The sequence below is a fragment of the Canis lupus genome, chromosome 32 (genome assembly GCF_048164855.1).
Source record: "Canis lupus baileyi chromosome 32, mCanLup2.hap1, whole genome shotgun sequence".
Lineage (NCBI taxonomy): Eukaryota > Metazoa > Chordata > Mammalia > Carnivora > Canidae > Canis > Canis lupus.
This window is the reverse complement of record NC_132869.1, coordinates 39,452,304-39,466,205: the sequence shown is the minus strand read 5'-3', so window position 1 is coordinate 39,466,205 and position 13,902 is coordinate 39,452,304. Positions and strand designations below refer to the sequence as shown.

Here is a 13,902-nt window from a genome sequence, read left to right as displayed (position 1 = left end):
AAAGGAAAGGAAAGGAAAGGAAAGGAAAGGAAAGGAAAGGAAGAAAGAAAATTGGGAGATCCCTGGGTGGCTCAGTGGTTTAGCGCCGCCTTCGGCCCAGGGTGTAATCCTAGAGACCCTGGGATCGAGTCCCATGTCAGGCCCCTCCCAGGGAGCCCGCTTCTCCCTCTGCCTGTGTCTCTGCCTCTCTCTGTGTCTCTTCGTGAATAAATAAATAAAATCTTAAAAAAAAAAAAAAAAAAAAAAAGTAAATCCTTCTACAATAGTGAGTTATACTGCTAACCAGTAATAGGGAGTGAACTCCCCCTTCTTGAGGCAGTTCATTCTAAATCAGTTCATCTTCTTGATGAATAAGGAGGTTAAAAAATTAAAAAGAAGCAAGAATGCATATAAACAGCAGTAAAGCTATTTAACAAATACTGTTCTCTCGACTCCTTGCTAGGATGAGAAAATCTTGACACTAAAACCTGGAACAGCACTACACGACTAGATTAATTAAAAGAAAGCAAGCAAACCTATAAACAGGAGTGTTACTGATATGCATTTTAGATAAGATTCCCTTTCTAAATGTACATAGATACCTGGTATTTATTGGAGTGTCTTTCCACAACTCTTTCAGAATTGGAAACTTCTGATAAATTATTCCCTAATAAACATGTAATGCACATTCCTGTCCAACTGTAACCTGAAAAAAATGTACTTACCTCCTGTGCATCTCTTGCTGCCTTTGCATCATCCTCATTATAGCGGTTACAGTTGTACCTTAAAGTAAGTTAAGAAGATTCATAAGGCCAAAAATCAATGAAAAGGGAACAAATTACAGAATTTTAGTTTGGATTCAGAGATTATCTAGAAGCAATATTCTCCTTTATACAGGTAAACTGAAGTGTTTGAAATGCCCTGGGTTCTACCATTATGGCAGAATTATAAGCTGAAAGGAACTCAAAGCATTGTTGGGATTCCCTATCTTCTGAAGTACTTTATTCCAAAACAGCTCATTTGTAATCATTAGAAAACACTGTCACTGTACAACTTCCATTCCTGACATTTGTACTTCTAACTCAGTTTTTGAAGAAAGAGGTCTTATTTCCTAGGTTGTCTGTTATTTAAGCCAAATATTCCCAATTTTTCCAGTTACTCACCTTTTTATCTTTAAAACCAAAGAGAACCAATAATTGATAAGATTACTATGTAACAGTTGCTATACTATATGCCTTACCTGCTATTATAATTTACAAGAGTCACTGAAAACTGAATGACACACAAAATGAGAGGCAGGGGAAACGTGCCTAGAAGTCAGCTTAGAGTAGAGATGAACAAGACTGGCACTTCCCTTGTCCTGATTACTCTACCTCTGCTTTTCTGGGAGCCTACATTATGGGAACAGCTGATACTTGAGTGCTTACTACATATCACCCACTTACTACTAAGGCTTTTAAATATACTATCACATTTAATTTCCTGAACGACCTTATGAAATGTCTATTATTATCCTCATTGAGTAGACGAAGAATTAAATTTTGAGTAGATAAGTAACATACTTAAAGGTCACATAACTACTAGAGTTTCAGAGCTAAGCATTAAACATGCCTGTCTGACAACTGAGGGCCATACCCTTAACAATGGACTATATTGTTCACATGCTGTAGTCATGTCTTCAGATTTAAACAGTAATCCTTTTAGATCAAAAGGAAGAATTCTGAATTTAATTTAAATCTTGTTAAACGGGAACCATTGTTCCAGCTTGTCAAGTTTTCCAGGATTTTAATGATCTATATATTTAATATCCTTCTATGATGTTATCCAAAATGTATGCAAGATTCTCTAGTACAAGAAAGTCATCGATAAAACGGACCAGAGAAGCAGCACAGTTTACGTGAATAAAACAGATAAGCACAAAACCTTTCAGCAAACCTTGAAAGTATTCCATTAGGAAGACCCAAATGCGTTACCTCTAACCCCCAGGAAATGGTCATTCAATTACTCTCAAACATCCCTGTGTGTATTCATAGTTTAGGCCACAAACATCTCAGCTCATACTGCAATACCTTGCTGAGATCTACAAGACACTCCCTAACCCATTATCCTAATAATACTATTTGATTCTGGGATTTGACATAAGAGAAAAGTTATATGGAATCAAGCACAAACTTTAGAAATTTGGGATTTCTCCATTTTCCTTAACTACTCAGTAAAATAACCAACAATGGCTTCCTGATCTCCTCTTTCAGTTTTTAAAGTAATCCAAACCATAATTCACTTGAGTCAGATTTATTCATTCCCCCCCAGCTTGGGTTATGATCCTCTCTTACAAAAACTGCTTTACTCAATTTAGCCCAAAGATCAGTTCTCCTTGCCTATTACTGGTCAATTATTAACTGTCAACTCTTCTTCCTATCTAATATATCTTTAAAATTTTCCTTTTGATATTTTTAAGATATTTATCTGCTTCAACTCCTTCTGGACTTTACTCAGCCAAAATTGTTAAGGACTTAAAGGCCAGGAAAGCAGAGAGAATTAATTTATACTTCTAATTCAGATGATGGACAGAGCTACTTAGAATGCTATTTTGAGGATTCTGAGGCATTTTCAGATTTAAATAAGGAAGCACAGCATGATTCATTTGCCATGTTAGCTAGGGGTAAAGGCAAGGCACAGGAAACATTTCTGACAACCCTGGTCCAGGCCATTCTTCATTCTCCTGTATTCAACATTAGTTTTGTTTTTGTTGAGTTTTCAAAACAGCTTCTTTAAAATTTGAGTTATGATCAGAGATTTTCTTACATATAAAAGAAGTATCTTTAGCAAGAAACGTATCTTTTAATAACTCTTCTCCATTCATTAGGCTTGTTGGTTTAAATATTTAGTTTCTGGGAATAGTCTAATCCCCGTTTGCTTTTAAAATCCAGAGTACCTGTTGGGCTAACCCCCAAACACCCTTCTCCTAGGCATTAGCAGTAGCAAAATCACTTTCTTTATTTCCACATAACCAACTAGTTTTTACCTAATTCAAAATTAATTTCAGGCAAGTAAGCTCTCTCACTATTCCTTGAATGAAACTAATAAAAGTTCCAATGAAACTAAAACACTTGCCATTGTCTTAAGATGAGATCCTCTAGACAGCCCGGGTGGCTCAGCGGTTTAGCGCCACCTTCAGCCCAGGGCCTGATCTGGAGACCCAGGATCGAGTCCCACATGGGGCTCCCCACAGGGAGCCTGCTTCTCCCTCTGCCTCTGTCTCTCTCTGTGTCTCTGATGAATAAATAAAATCTTTAAAAAAAAAAAAAAAAAAAGATGAGATCCTCTTCCTGTCCCAAACCTGCAATTTCTTCCCCTCCCATTCAGTCTCTAGAAAGCAGCCACAATTCTGAGGTAATGTATGTAAAGCACATAATACAGAGCCGTCTCATCTAAATTACAGATCTAATCAGATCACTCCCAATTTAAAATCCTTCTGATAATGTCCAAACTGCTTTAGGTCCCAGTCTACTTTCTAACTCTTTTTCCATGCCCCACAACTTCAGAGGGGCCACAAGCTGAAACGCCAATAAAGTGGGTAACACAAATACGTGGAATGGGTCATTTGCATATTACAACACTCAGAAATACTTTCATTTTTACCAGGAGATGTGCTAGCTGCCTTTTTTTCTTAAAACTCAAGGCATCACAAGTCTAACTTGCATTTTCCTAAACTGCTAAGAAATACGCACAGAACAAAGATATTATCTCTCCTAAATATAATGGCATCTTCTAAATATACTGTCATGATGATACATGCAAATGCCTTTAAGATTCAGTCTTAGGGGAATACATCAAACTAGAAAGTAAAGGCCCCATCTTTGGGGCTACTAATCAGTTCCAAACAAATGTTGCCAAGGAGGACTATGTTTCAAAGAGAGGCTAAAAATCTGGATTGCTTAGGCAATTTTCCAACTTTTTTTAAAAAGATTTATTTATTCAGAGAGAGAGAGACAGAGACACGCAGAGGGAGAAGCAGGCTCCATGCAGGGAGCCCAACATGGGACTCGATCCTAGGTCTCCAGGATCACACCACGGGCTGCAGGCGGCGCTAAACCGCTGCACCACCGGGGCTGCCCAATTTTCCAACTTTTAAAGTTAGGGACACATAGCATACAAGGATAAGTAAAACACAATTGAGGGTTGGGTTTTACCAATAAGCTCTTAGATTTCAACTACTGCCTAGACAGACATATTAGACAATGCAAGTCTTCTCTAAATAAGTCATGTATTTTCACATCATTCTAGCTTTGTTCATGCTGCTCCTTTTGCCCTAAACGCTTTTCCTACCACTTTCAACTAATGACCTCTTTCTTAATCTCCCTTAAAATTCATCCCAATTGTTATCTCCTCTGTGAAATATGCCTAATTTATCCCTGCTCCAGACATCTTGCATATATTTTTAACAATGACCACACACTGTATTAATTTATCTAGCTCTCAAGTTAGTGACTTCCATGGGGCAGAAACTTTATTTGTAATTACATGGCATGTATTACATACTTATGTGAAGATTTTCTCCCCTTCATTTCCCCAACCTACCAGGCAGATCCATGTGGTTCCCAAGGGCCAAGACACACCCAGCAAAACTCTGCTTTACAGTTCTGGTTACGACAGACCATGTGATTACAACCGCCATCCTTCTCAATTGTGACATGGCATTTGGGACATTCCTATGAAGAGAAACTATAAAGTTGGTGTCAATGCTACACACTAGGTTGTATTACTACCACCGAAAAGAAGCCAGTTCTAGATTTGGTTTATTTTTAAATACCACATTTATTGTTATTAATACATGTAAAACACTTAGAACAATGTGGAATACATTAAGTACTACTAGAAATTACCTATTATTATTACTGGCTTTTAGGATACACAATTAAAAGATCTGTTTTAGTGGGGTTGGGGGACAAAAACATTTTAAGTACTTTTAACCATACACGTGGTAATAATAGTTTTACGGGAGGTAAAACATATTGTTCATGTAAATATAGTTAACTCTCCAGTGTCATCTAGAAATAATTATTGAGTAATTCCTGTATAGCACTAATTGTTCTCAGTGTTTTATATGCGTTAATTTATAATCCTTATAAAAAAATAATAATAATCCTTATAGTGATCCTATTTTCATTTGTCAAATGAATAAACTAAGGGAGAGAAAAATAATAAAAACACTAGTCTGAGGTCACATAGGTAGCAAATGGTAGATTCAGGATTGAAGACTATGCAATTGAGTCTTAAGAATCAGATAAGTGGGACTGGTAAGACTGGTAAATTCTTTATGTAGCTACTGAATTTCCCAACTTTCTTCTGTTAAATACCCTTGGTTTTATTTATCTTTATTGTTGTTGTTTTAGTTAAATAAACTCTACCCCCAACCTGGCTTGAACTCTCACAACTCCAAGATCAAGAGGTGCATGCTCTACTGACTGAGCCAGCCAGGCACCCTCAAATACCCTGTGTTTTAAATTCTTCTCATTGTGATCCCTTCACAACTGTGCTACAGAGATCATGGCTTTTTCCGATCTGTGTCATATTCTTGGTTGCTAGTAAGCCAAAGTTATTACTCTACAGGTCTATGGTTTTCTTTTTCTTTTGGAAAATCTAGAAAATCAAACTTACTAAAATGTAAATCATACTATAAGATGTAAAGCTTATATTTTTGCTGCATTTGTTTGATGCCTGTAACTCCCATAAGGGGGGAGTATCACCCATTATATTACTTATACAATTTGGTCTTTGTGAAACAGACTACCCTGATTGTGAACTATAGTCATTTTAAATAGGTCAATATGGCAATTTCTAATTACACATTTAAATCAAATCTTTGAAATCAATTAACGTATTCTACATTTTCCCAAGAAAGCAAATTACAGGTCCAAAGTATCTGTTTTATTCTACATTTCTGGGTTATAATTAACCAAATAATATTAAGCTCTCATAATATGTCAGGATACCACCGATAATTTGCAAGTCTGTTTAAGGAGCTAATACCAAACATAAAAGCTTCTGAAACCTCTCAAGAAAAAAACTCTTTAGGTTTTTCTCAAAAATACCAAGCAGATAACTATTACTAACTGTCATTCCTCCTCAATAATCTACTTTCTAAACAACGTCAAACATATTCAAACCTGTACTCCCTATTTTTTTACTTTAAAGATTTGTTTGTTTGTTTGTTTGTTTTAAAGAGGGGATGTGCAGGAGCAGCAAGTGGGGGTAAAGCAGATCCCCCACAGAGCTAGGAGCCCAATTTGAGGATGGGCTCCATCCCAGGACCCTGAGATCATGACCTGAGCTGAAACCAAGAGTCTGATGCTTAATGGACTAAGCCACCCAGGTGCCCTGTATTACCTATTTTAAACATCTTGGAGGTTTAAAGTATCGGGAAGGTTTTTCTAGATGCAGAAAGTGAGCTATAGTTTAATCAAACTACTTAGTGAAAATACAACTGCTCTATTCTAAATACTAGCTTTACAGAGCATATTCAAGGATTCTGGGACTTTAATTAACATATCTGGTGGGAAATCAATTTTCAAGAAAGTATGCCTGTCCAGGATATTTTTAAACAACTAAAGTAATCACTTCCTAACAACACAGAAAGGTTTTCTTAAGTGACATGAATTAGCTTTACCATGATAATTTTAGAGAGCACAAAAGTACTGATTTCAACCACCCATTTCACCATTTGTTTTATGAAACAAGACTATTTCACTAAGGCTTTCTGGGAAATAGAAATATTTTCCCATTTTAATCTTTTTGGGTAGAACAGGGGACGAATGGCATAAAATGGTGTGTTTTGGTCTCCATAGTTTAAACATTCCATATTATCATTGTCCTGTAACTGAGTGATAGAAAGCTCTAACACTGGTCAAACAACTCAGTATTCTTTAAGTATCATCTTCATTCACATGTGAAAGGCAATACTAAGAATGAATAGTCTATGAATAACACTACTGTTCCATCACCTAGTCACTTCCAATAAAGACAAGACGTAAGATTGAATTAAATAAAGATTGGCTATTTACACAATTTTCTACTACACAGTTGGGATTCAAACATATGGTGATTTAGTGAAATTATTTAGTGATAGAAAAAAAAAGGGCGCTAAAGAATACATCCATTTGCAGAACAAAACATCTCTCTAGAGTTTAAGAAGTGGTCCATGGTCATAAACAGACTGAATCTTAAAACTAGTATCATAAACAGTAATGTACTTCAGAAGTAAAAACAAAAAACAAGGGATATCGATTACTACCCTCAAAACCTCTAGTTCTCAAAAGTCAAGTCTCTTAAATCATATTTTATAAGTTTAATATGTTAAAGATGCCAAACATGTTAAGCCCAGTGCAGTTACATAATATAAACAGTTACTCTCAATACTGCTCTGAAGAATGGCTTCTTAAGTAGGGGCCGCTGGGCTAGCTCAGTCTGTAGTATGTAACTCTTGATCTCAGGGTTGTGAGTTCAAGTTCCATACTTGGTGGAAGATTACTTAAAATTAAATTTTGAAGGAAAAGAAAAAATGAAAGACTCCTTAAAAGTTAAACCCTGGGGATTCTTTTTTTAAGTTTCTTTATTTTATGTTAGTAATTTCTATACCCAGTGTGGGACTCAAACTCACAACCCTGAGATCAAGAGTTGCATGCTCTACCAGCTGAGCCAGCCAGGCACCCCAAACTCTTGAGATTTTTAAAGGCAGAAATGTAAATTTGTCTGATAAAACCAAGCTAGGTGGAGTAAACTCTGTATTTCTATACTAAAAGGCAGGCAAGAATGATATGAAAAAACATTATCAAACCCCTGGGTAGAAAAATTGTCAGCTTTTTCTTCTACAGGAAACTCTATTTTCCTAGCATACAAAAACTTCTAAAGAAGAGTACTATGCCTATTGCAGTAGTGCTCAATAAAATAAACTTGAACACTAAAAAATAAAAAAAATAAAAAAAAGGCATTCAGGGGGAGCAAAACAAAGAAAACTCCAAACTCCCCAAACAACCCAAAACCCCCCAAATGTTAACTGAGGTAAAGGTAAAACAAAGTCCTAAACTATGTAAGCTTACTTGTTTTGCTAATGCTGATGCACCTATTCTTATCACAGTTTCCCTAAAAAAGGAAAGAGTTTACTGAAGGAAAATACCAACCTTTGTGTTGGCTGCAATCCAATTAGAGGTTTCACTATCATCATCACACTTTTTAATCCACTTCTTTAACCACTGTTTGAAAACAACAACTGTTAGGGTACAACAAAAGACTTAAGAAAAAGGATAGTAAATTACTTCAACATAAGGATAGTAAATTACTTCAACATTTAAATACAGTCAAGCTTAAATGTAAAAGGCAAAGGACAAGATTATCACTGGATTTACTTCCTTATAAACCAAGGGAACCCTATAGTTCTCATATCCAGTATATATAAAATCAACCAAAGGAAGACTTTCTCTGGAGCCAAGTGGGAACCCAGAGCTCCAAGATGTGCCATTTCCCCTGAGCTAATTACAAAGCCTGCCCAGAGAGGTTCCTTAACCACTGTTATCCTGATAATCATTAGGATCGGACTTATTCCTATGGAATGAAATTTCAAAAATTTCAAAAATTCAGATGATCATCTGAAATAAAAAGGAAAAACACAATCTTCTATCTACAAGTGGATAACAAAACTGTGGGCCCTGGTTTTCAGTCATCAAGTCTCAGAAGTGTTTTATTACGTTATTTAAAAAAGAAAATGCCAGATAAACTCACCTTACATTTAACAGGATCGTGCCAATTTTCTCCACAGTTAAAGCTGTTAAGTAACACAAGAGTTAAAAGAATTAAGTCCTACCTACTGTACGTAGTAAACAAATCATTTCATGTTTTATAGTTTCTCAGTGGTTTCATAGTTTCTAGTGACTGGCAAATACAAGGGCAGGAGTCAAGTTTTTATTATTCCACCACAGATTATTTAGAATTTAGTGTTAGGATACCATTATCGTTGTGTGTCTGTGTGAAATGAAGAAATGATTATAGGCATGAAGACATGCTATGATGATAATTTTATAAAGACTCTCTAAATAGCCACCAAACTGTAAAGACAAAAAATTCAGTTTAATCAGATCTGTATTTTTTTTTAAGATTTTATTTATTTATTCATGATAGTCACAGAGAGAGAGAGAGAGAGAGAGAGGCAGAGACATAGGCAGAGGGAGAAGCAGGCTCCACGCAGGGAGCCTGACGTGGGATTCGATCCCCGGTCTCCAGGATCGCGCCCTGGGCCAAAGGCAGGCGCTAAACCGCTGCACCACCCAGGGATCCCCAGATCTGTATTTTTCTGATCATTTTACATATGTATAGTTTTGTGCTGTAAACATTCATTAATTGAAACCAAATAATTTTCACTAATTTGAACTTAAATTTCAATCAATGCTTTATTAGAATATATTAAATCTCTTATTTAACACCCCAAATGAAGAGAAAAGGTCTGACTTTGTAATTACGTAATTTAATGCTAATGCACAGTGAGCAATATTTGAGAAGCAAACAGGTCACATTTGCATGATCCAAACAAATTAACCTCAGTCCTATAAATTGTACCAAGCAAGGTATAAAACAAGAGTGTGACTAAATATTTCCTAAGAATATATTAATTGTTAATTCCTTTCTGTATTCTAGAAGCATGCTATATACATTTAAGAAAGTATAAATTAAGAATAAATACAAATGTTTATGAAAAAAATAATTGCTGAATGGCTGATTAGCTAAGTAATTCAAGAATGGCAAAAATCCTTTGCAAATGAGGGGAACAAAAGTACTATCAAGTGAAGTCAAGGATAATGGGGGGAACAAAGTACTATCAAATTAAGTGAAGTCAAGGATAATGGTTACTTCTGGAAAAGAAGATAGGGAGTGGGATGGAAAAGGGAACAAAGGAGCTTCAAATGAATGTGTCATGTTTTATTTCTTAACGAAAACAAGATACTAACATTGTCTTAGCTGGGTGGGTTTGTAGCTATATAAGTATTCACTGCTGTTATTTTCTATATTTTGGTCTGTATCAAGGTATTTCATACAAAAATGTTTTAAAGTAGATACAGAATCAGACTTTACCTCCTGTCCATAGGATAAACTCTAAAATAGTAATGTATATTTAATCTTTACCAAAATAGCATGTATTTCACACATATTTCATCTCTGTAAGGTTATCTGCTCCTTTTTGGAAATATTTAGTATTAATGATGTGTAAGTCTAATTCTACAGTTGCTTGTGGAGGAAAAAAAGAATGATATGAAATACCAATATGTCTGTTTGCTAGTTCTTAGAGCTACTTGGTTTGATTGGTTTCTCATTCCTGAAAGATCCACAGGGAAAATGGAAAATCATTTTAACTAATACAAATACGTGGTACTGGAAATTCTCTAGTACTAGAAATTCTCTATTAAGTCAAATCTAGAATTCAAAGACTGAAGAGTATGTTATAAACTCCACAATGGAGGTCACCAGGAAAGCTGGGCCAGTAAAGCCACAGGGAAAATATTGGTTGAAAAGTATATCTAATCAACCATGTTCTATCTTTACAAATTTATCCACACATTTTCCTTCTAGGAGTAAGATTAAACTTTTCAGAACAAAGGAAAAATAATCCTCTGTATTTTGTTTCCTAAGAGATAACTTGAAAACAGAGCAAGAGCCATAGAGGAACTAAACATAATAAAATAAGCACTCCATCAGAAATGAGAACTAAACTCTTGTCCCGTATCTGTAAGTTTGCTCCCATATTAGTTCCAACGGAGCACACAAGAAAATGTGATTATAGCTGCATTCTTCTATGTACTATTTCAATTTAGGAAATCACATGCTTACCAAAACTGGCGCCCACATTTGCAGCGAACAGGTTTAGCATCAGGATATTGGACTTTAACAACATGGTGGCAATCTGGGGCAGGACACCACTTTAACAGTCGATTGCACTGAAACCCAAATTAGAAAATAAATACCGACAGCAAATTATATCATGATGCAATATTTCCTACTACAATAAGCAATTATTTACATTGCTTCCCCAGTGTAAGGGCCAAAGACAGAGACACAAGCATATAAAAGACTGTCCCCAATATTTAGTAGTCTTCTAAAGTAATGCTTTTATTTTAATTTTATTTATTTATCCATAGAGACAGGGGTGGGGGTGGGGGAGGCAGAGACACAGGCAGAGGGAGAAGCAGGCTCCATGCAGGGAGCCTGATGTGGAACTCGATCCTTCGTTTCCAGGATCATGCCCTGGGCTGAAGGCAGCTCTAAACCACTGAGCCATCCGTACTGCCAAGTAATGCTTTTAGATGCAGTTTTTCCAAGATTACAGATACCTTGAAAATCTGGTTTTATAAGTACACGAACCGTGTCTTGGTTCTACCTTCAAAATCCTAATGACAAGCTTTAAAATAATTACCCATTTGTGATCATTAAAAAGTATCAATTTGTTTATGGTTCTTCAGGGCAATTTTCAAAGATGTGAGAAATCAAGATACACTGCTACTTAGGGAAGGTGTTTAGATGCTATAGAATACATATGCAATTTCTCTTTTTGATCATAAAAATGTCTTCTAAGAACAAAAGTCAGTTTTTAAAACATAGCAATGATCGTAATTTAGTTCTTAGAAAAAGTAAAATTTTTGAGGTATTATTATGAGACAAAATATGGCTCAAGTATTCTGCACCAGAATTCAAGTTTATTGACCATTTTAAAAATATAGTATTCCTAAAATATGCTGTTCTCTAGAATATCTGGTCTGACTTTCAGTTTAATCTTCTAATAGAAATAAGAATTACTTTGTCGAATTAAAATATCAATTTACATTGATGATCTTATACAGAGGCTGGCAAACATTTTCTGTAGAGAGCCAGAGAGTTACTGGGTGTTATATTATATGTTGGCAAATTGAACTCCAATAAAAAGAAATTTAAAAAAGGGGGGGGGGGGAGCTAGTTGGAAGAAAAAAAAAGAGAGAGAGAGAGAGAGAGAGAGAGAGAGAGCCAGAGAGTAAAGATTTTTGTTTTTGAGGGCCACAACTACTCAACTATGCCACTATAGCACAAAAGAAGTCATAGAAAAAATGGGCACATTCAAGTAAATATTTGGAAAACAGGTCATAGTTTGCTGACCTCTGTATAAAAGAAAAACAACTGATAAAAACAAATAAATATAGCTCTTTTTATTAACAGAGTTTACTGGTAATGGAAGCTAATAAAACAAGCAGAGATATTATATTAGCAAGGTTAAATTGCCAAACATGCTTAAACATCACATCATTAAAATCAGCTATAGGGATCCCTGGGTGGCGCAGCGGTCTGGCGCCTGCCTTTGGCCGAGGGCGCGATCCTGGAGTCCCGGGATCGAATCCAACATCGGGCTCCCGGTGCATGGAGCCTGCTTCTCCCTCTGCCTGTGTCTCTGCCTCTCTCTCTCTCTATCATGAATAAATAAATAAAATCTTAAAAAAAAAATCAGCTATAATTTTTTGCTAGGGATAATAGAAGAATACTGTAAAAATAATTTTATCACCCAAAGTTCTAGATCTATGAAGAGACATCTACTTATTGATTTGGCACATTCCTTTGAGAATAAGAGTGTTTGGTATGCCTCATGAATAAAGTCCATAAACTATGTTTATGTCATAAACCAAGACCTTTGGGTCTTTCTTTTTTTTTTTTTTTATAAATTTTTTTTAAATTTTATTTATTTATGATAGGCACACAGTGAGAGAGAGAGAGAGGGGCAGAGACACAGGCAGAGGGAGAAGCAGGCTCCATGCACCGGGAGCCCGACGTGGGATTCGATCCCGGGTCTCCAGGATCGCGCCCTGGGCCAAAGGCAGGCGCTAAATCACTGCGCCACCCAGGGATCCCGGGTCTTTCTTATTATCGAGAGTGATAAACAATTACTCTTACTTAAGAAAGGAAAAGTTAAGAGAAATCACTTACCTCTACAAAGCTATTTGTTATTAAATGCTGATACTTTAACTTAACTTTCGAATCTGTGATCAGGCGCCTGAGAGTAAGAATAAAAGTAGTTTATTAGAAGTTATTAGCCAAGAGTATTTTTCCACATTTATAAAATAAAATTTCAATTTCAAGTTGAAAATACTAAAATGCATACAGACTATCAACAAATGTAACTGTAGAAATCAAGACAACAATTTAAAAGTTTTTGTAGTTTTATTTTGGTAGAGTTCCCATCTTTGAGTTTCTTATACACAAAATAATCCATTTTTACCCACTGTGTCATTACAGTCTAATGACTTAACTATTGTGGAGTTTAGGCCCCTTTCAGAGTCCTCTTACTCTGACTTCAGACAGCAATTCTCAACCAACTTCCCTCAGATGCCCTCTCAAAAATCAGTGTGTGAAATAAAAGATATTGACAGGAATGTTAAGAAATGGATCCAGGTTTTGTTATACATAAATTTGAGGGCCGCCTTGAGATCTGTAAGTAAACATTACCATTACCATGTTTACTGACTACAACCTAGCTTCCCTTATCCACCTAGAACATTCTATATGTTCTTAACAATTTCTAGAATTCATAGGAACCCGTGAAAGTAAAGAATCCTGAAGCCTAAGTTTTATTAGTTTTAATGGTAAGCACTCCTGTGAGTGTTTCAAGAAAATGGTTAAAGCAGAATTAACCCCTGACAAAACCAGTAAAAATGATCAAACATGAACATAGTCCAACCTCATTAAAATCTTTTAAACAAATCTTTTAAAACATTAAAATCTTTTAAAACAAATCTTTTAAGCAAGTTTTGTATAATCTGGCCCCATTGAATTCCTGAGCTTCTTATGGCACTGCTTGCCTTCCACAAGTCCCCACCCTGTCCTGTGCTACTTTCAGTGTACTCCTGTCACATCTGTATT

The 13,902-nt window shown here is 35.8% G+C and overlaps 1 protein-coding gene across 1 annotated transcript in view; it reads right to left on the bottom strand.

The window, feature by feature from the left end:
- The window catches only part of ARIH1 (ariadne RBR E3 ubiquitin protein ligase 1), a 117,538-nt gene that overhangs the window by 15,992 nt on the left and 87,644 nt on the right, over positions 1-13,902 (bottom strand). The window contains exons 6-11 of the mRNA XM_072809526.1: positions 12,970-13,036; positions 10,855-10,961; positions 8,758-8,800; positions 8,160-8,231; positions 4,561-4,691; positions 705-762 (exon numbers count right to left, since the gene is read on the bottom strand). Of these exons, the coding sequence (XP_072665627.1) occupies positions 705-762; positions 4,561-4,691; positions 8,160-8,231; positions 8,758-8,800; positions 10,855-10,961; positions 12,970-13,036 (478 nt within the window). The remainder of the gene's footprint in view (positions 1-704; positions 763-4,560; positions 4,692-8,159; positions 8,232-8,757; positions 8,801-10,854; positions 10,962-12,969; positions 13,037-13,902) is intronic.